We start from the raw sequence: 6000 nt of genomic DNA, 5'->3' as shown, positions 1-6000 counted from the left end.
ATTTCGGCACCATGGAAGTCATTGATTGCTATAGTGAGATTATCAAGTGGATTGAGTTCTGCTGTAAATACCAGAGAATCAATTTACAGTGGATTAACCCTTGCAACATCAGAGTCAGTTGGATCCAATTTTAGAGTTTGAGTTTCTTTTCTGAGAGGTTCTAACTATTTATAAGGATGGGTATTTCATGACCTTTATTCTTTCTTAAACTCCTGTTTTTTCCAAAGAACAAAAAGTAAGTGTACTTTAAAAACGGTCTAGCTTGCAATTACCATATGGGTCCACTGAACCCTTTCATAATTTATGGGATCCTACTGATCTTAATTTTCTTTACCTTTAAACATTTTGTTATAACATCATCCAGGAATTATTTCAACATTACTCAACAACTATTCCCAACTATGCTAGAGAAGACAAAAATAATAAGAAAACAATTTGGAATTGCCTAGAAGGTTTATTCAATGGTAAAATAAATCATCACTATTACATCATCCTGCTATTATCTTATTGTATTGTCCAAAGCACTACATCATCTCTTAAGAAGGTATAAAAAAAATCTGGAGACATTATCTTTGTAGTTTTTTATTAAAGCTTTTATTAATCACTGATGAGAATTCAAAAATTTCATTTTTCCCCCATAATGCCAAGGAAAAGAAATTGATAGAGGAAAATACTTCAAATATATTATAAAAATCAGAAAATAATTGCAAAAAGATAAACAAAAGCACTCTAGACTTTAACGATGATGGTGAAATCTATCATATACAAGTGAAATACCAGGTGATGAGTCTTTATTTATTTTTTAAAGATTTTGTTTTTGTTTTTGTCTTTTAAGTAATCTCTGCACTCAATGTGGGGTTTGAACTTACAACTCTGAGATTAAGGGTTGCATGCTCTACCGACTGAGCCAGCCAGGCACCCCTAGATGATGAGTCTTTAGATAATGGTATCCTAAATTTTCTCAAATTCAAGAACTGATAATTCCACGATATATTTTTATTTATTTTTTAAATATCTATTTATTTACTTTTGAGAAAGAGAGAGAGAGAGAGAGATCAAATGGGGAAGGGACAGAGAGAGAGGGAGACACAGAATCTGAAGCAGGCTCTGTCCGGACTACGAGCTGTCAGCACAGAGCCCCACATGGGGCTCGAACTCACAAACTGCAAGATCATGACCTGAGCTGAAGTTGGAAGCTTACCCAATTGAGCCACCCAGAGGCCCCTCCACAATATATTTTTAAAGATAAAAAGGAAATACGGTATTCTTAACCATTCCACAGGAATGACTTCATTATTCATTATTTTGCAACAAGGACTTGAGCCATCCAAAAAAGATGTGATGTATTCTGTCATCTTTTTTGATGTTTTGCATCATATATACTTGATATAGTTTGCAAGTCAACAACTGCTAAAGGCAATGTATATGCAAAGGTGATTGGAAGGAAATCAAGATGTAGAGAGGAAAAATGCATTGAATTGCTAATTCTTTTTTCCTTTAGTTTTATTGAGATATAATTGACATATATTGTATAAGTTTAAGGAGTCCAATGTGTTTGAGTTGCTAGTTCTAATGTTGTTTATAAATCTAAAAATGAAAATGTTTCACAGCCAAGAAGTAAAGAAGATGGCTATCTTCAATAAAATTGCAAGCCATCAAAAATTTCAAAAGTGTTTTTGTTGATTCAAGTGCAAGAAGAAGCAAAAGTAATAATAAGCTAGTGCATCTGAGATGTATTCTTAATCTGGAGTCAGTATTTATGAGATGATTGTGTTCCTGGTTCAATATGTTATGTTGACTGATCAATAGTTGTATTTAAAGGATATGGCCTGGGGCACCTGGCTGGCTGAGTCAGTGGAGCATGTTGAGTCTTGATCTCAGTGTTGTTTGAGTTCCATGGGCATAGGGATTACTTTAAAAAATAATAATAAAGGACATGGCCCATTTAGGGTAATTTTCCTTTAATTGCAGGAAAATATAGACTAAAAATTTGAATTTACTATGTTTAAATTCTTATTAAACATTTAAAATTGTTTTACTATTCCTTTATTCTTGCTTCTTATAAATGACTTGCAAAATGACTTAAAAATATGAAGTAAAAAGCAGATCCATTGGTGATGATTGGTGTACTGAGGGTTAAAGAAGCAGGGGTTTATTTGTTTCATATAACAAGCAATAGAGGACACAAAACAGGACCCTCTCTTACAGACTGTTTTTGGCTTCAGATAACAGAAATATCATCTCATCAAATGGGGAAGGTCAGCTCAGGGTAGAGGTATTATGGATCAACAATGTATTAAGGACACAGCTTGCTTCCACCTCTCTGCTCTGCCATCTCCAGAACTGGTTTCATGCCCAGGCTGGTAGCAACATTGGTAGCATTACATGTCAACACACAACATACACAGGGAGAAAACAACAACAACCCACATCTCTCCTTATAGTTCTCTATTAAGACCGAGAAAACATTCTCCAGGATCACTTTCCTCTGGCTCCTTTCCTTCTTGCCTTCTTGGCTAGAATGGCCTCAAGCGCTCATTCCTGAACCAACACCTTGCAAAAGCAATGAGATTACTCTTAGATCACTTAGACCGAGTTTGGGGATAATGTCAGTTTACCCTGAGGCACGCTGGCCTGGGGGAGGGATGGACACCTGAACAAAACTGGGGTTGCGTTGGGAGGAAGGGGTAACAGATATTAGGTAGGCTACAGTGTACCAGGCAGTCTAACTGTACAATTGAAACTCCTAAAGGAACTTCCAGAACACGCATTAACTGAAGAGAACTGTCACCAGGACTCCGAACAGAATAAGTAAATCAGCTCTTTTACAATTCCCCCTTTTCCATCTTAAGTGTTACTCTAACATCTCCCAAGAATTCAGGATATTGTTTTACTTCCTCCTCTTGACAGCTGCATACAGGAGCAGCCAGCTGATAGATTTTCTAAGAGGGAGTGAGGGTATAAAGTGAATTAGATGTATGGAATCAGGAGACAAGCCACACAACTGTGCTGGAGACTGGGAGTGGGACAAGCTTCAGGGAAGAGGCAGTGACCAGTGCATGACAGGCAAAAGATGAAGTTTTGAAGAGGCCTTGAAAAGACAAGAAGAGAAATAATGAAACTGGGATAGGAGAGCTGTCTAGAGCTAGCTCCCCAGATTTTGCTGGTTAGGATTTTTGTTTGCTTTTAGAATTCAGAGCAAGAGGTGTGGCCAGAACCAGAATGAGGAAGAATGTGTGTTGAAAGGAAGCAAAGTGAGAAAAGGGGGAGAAGGGAAGCATTTTAGTTCCTTTTTTTCTCTCCTAACTGAAGTTGGTCCTTAATAGTTTGAGATGCACATACTCCCTTTATAGTTGCCCAGTGAGGATCAAAATTGAGGGTGATGTCTGGGGCAGGCTGATTTTTAAATTGCCTCTTTTGGGTGATGCTGCACATTTGGACTGGGCTGGAATTAAACTAGTCCTTGGAGGTGAGGAACAAGGGACATCATGCCAAATTCCTCTTTAACGTGCAGTTACAAAAGTTGTAAGCTATCAACAGTATGCACTTCAGTTTGGGGAATAAAGGACATTTTCTGAGCAAGGACAGGGTAAGGGAGGGTGGTGAAGTTCCCGCCATAATATAACTTGGGGCCATGTCTTAATAAAGTCACAATGGATGAAGCCAATATCTGCTATACAGGATACTAACCAATACTAGTGGTCTCATGAGGTAGATGCTCCCAGTAAACAGAGAGAAATACCAAAGTTGCAAATCAGGGTTCTGTGTACACTCCATTGTGCAAAACAAGGATTGCTTACTGGCAAGAACACTTAATCCACCATTTTAATAGAAGAGATCGGAAAGGAAAACGTGACTGAGTTTCAATTTCTACCATCTTTCCCTTACCTTTGTGAAATTTCAGCACATCATTATTTACAGCTAGTTTACTACAAGAGCCAGAAGAGGTATTTTTGATTACTTATATTCACGGAAATGCATTTGCTTTTTCTGAGTTTCCAAGAGTCCTTCTTTGAACAAGTCTAAGGGAATCCAGGTGAGTCACCGTTCACTGCTCATGAAGAAGCTAGGAAAGGCAGGGTTGGAATCTTACTTTTAGCTCTATGACTCCTCATCAGAAAAACTGAAGATCTAACGCTATAAGGCAGATTAAGAAGCTGCTTTGAGTCAGGCACGTTCCTTCACCACCACAGCCTGTTGGGAGAGTTCTGCACCAGAGACTAAAGTTCTCACCGAGATTGGGTGGGACTGGATAGGAAAGCCAAGTCAAATACCCCTCCCTTCTCCAAATCAAATAACATCTATCCGTTGTTGATATCAGATTATTACGTGCCTTGATGGTTAAATATGTACTAGGAAAGCATTCTCTTGTTATAAAATAGCTTCTCTTAATTTTCTAAATCTATGTGGTGAATTCCATGTGTTTTTTAATTTCACAAGCAACTTTTTATATAACTACGGTATAGTGACCCAAGATGCTAAAGATCGAACAACTAAGGAGTTTAAATTAAAAACCAAAAAAAAAAAAAAAAAAAAAAGACGGAGAGATCTAATCGATATGGTAGAAACATGCCAATATCTTGGGTGTTGTGACATTCGAATCAGTCCTGTGAAACAGCAACCTCACGTCTTAAACCCTTCCCAGCGCCATGGGGTTTCTATAAACGAGCCCTTGCACCTGCACAAAGCCAGGACCCAAGTTCAGGGGCTTTGTCTCAAAAGAACAAAGATCGGCCCAGCTGCTCTCTCGCTTTCGAAAGAATGCAGCCACCTCCAGCCCCACGCGCCGCTCGCGGAGCCACGTCCCTCCCGCAGCCCACCCCGGCCGCGCGGCGACCGCCCCCGCCTCCTGGGCCCCTTTAAGCGCCGCGCCCGCCCCGCCTCCGCTCCCCGCGTGCTGGGAGCACAGGGCCGCCAGATCCGGGCCTCGCCTCCCACCGGGGTTACGTGAGCCCGGGGCGGGCGGCCGCCCGGCCAATGGCCGCGCCTGGGCGGCCGCGCTCCTCCCGCGCCGCCGCTGCCGCCGCCGCCGTGGGGCTGCGGGCTCCTCCCGCAGGAGATAACTGTCAGCGCGCGAGGCGGCGGCGGCGGCGGGCCGGCTCAGTCATATGACCGGCCTCCGGCGGCCCCGACGCCGAGCAGAGTTACTCAGCCGCAGCGGCCCCGCGCTCCCACAAGGCTGGGCGGCCGCGCCGCCGCCGCCGCGATGGCCCCGCCGCCGCGGCCGCCGCCCCCGGCTGCGCGCTGAGCTGCCGGCCCCCCGAGCGCCACGGCCGGAGCTGCAGCGGCGGCGGCAGCATCATGGCCCCGACCCTGCTCCAGAAGCTCTTTAACAAAAAGGGCAGCGGCAGCGGCGGCAGCTCGGCGTCGGCGTCTGCCCAGGGCAGGGCTCCCAAGGAAGGACCCGCGTTTAGGTGAGGGGGCGCCGCGAGGCGAGGCTGGAGCGGGACCGGAGTTGGCTTCGGTACCCGCCGGGGGAGGGAAGGAGAAGGGAGTGGGCCGCCCGGGACGTCGCAGCCCAGCGCCGGCACCGGGTCCCGGGCTTGTCATCGTGGACGCGCCTGATCCGAGTGTGGCTCCGAAACCTCTGTGACCGGGAGGGTCCTTTCCTCCCTTCCTCCGCTTCCTCCCTCCCTCTCTTTCCCCGCTACTCAGGGTCCCTTCCTCCTTGCAGAGAGTTCTCTTGTGTTCCTTGGGATTCCCAGGCGTGCGCTTGCTTGGCTGTGCAGACGGGAGATTCGCCCTGAATTGGGGTGAACCCCTTCCCGGCAGAGCCGCCTGGACGCCTCTGCGGGCGCTGCAAAGCTGTGTGCTGTCATTTTGAGGGCAGCTCCAACCTATTGTGTACGTGACAGTATTTTGAAGTTATGAAGGAGCAACAGTCACGAAAAAGGCATCTTCCTTCCTTCTTGTTGTGTGTGACAAGCTCTCAAACGGATGAATGAAAGTGTGTAATTTGCACATCTTTTCGAAGGTTGATGCCGCCTGATGTATGGGAAG

General features: G+C 44.6%; 1 protein-coding gene across 2 annotated transcripts in view; it reads left to right on the top strand.

The window, feature by feature from the left end:
• The first annotated feature begins 5217 nt into the window (after positions 1-5217).
• The window catches only part of FNIP2 (folliculin interacting protein 2), a 131235-nt gene continuing 130452 nt past the window's right edge, over positions 5218-6000 (top strand). The window contains exon 1 of one of the 2 annotated variants that reach the window (XM_042983685.1): positions 5218-5414. In XM_042983685.1, coding sequence (XP_042839619.1) covers positions 5302-5414 — 113 coding nt within the window. In that variant the 5' untranslated portion in view covers positions 5218-5301. The remainder of the gene's footprint in view (positions 5415-6000) is intronic. The other variant, XM_042983684.1, reaches the window with a different exon arrangement.

This window comes from Panthera tigris, chromosome B1 (genome assembly GCF_018350195.1).
Source record: "Panthera tigris isolate Pti1 chromosome B1, P.tigris_Pti1_mat1.1, whole genome shotgun sequence".
Lineage (NCBI taxonomy): Eukaryota > Metazoa > Chordata > Mammalia > Carnivora > Felidae > Panthera > Panthera tigris.
Note: the sequence above shows the minus strand (reverse complement) of the source record. Positions and strands in the feature narration are given on the sequence as shown.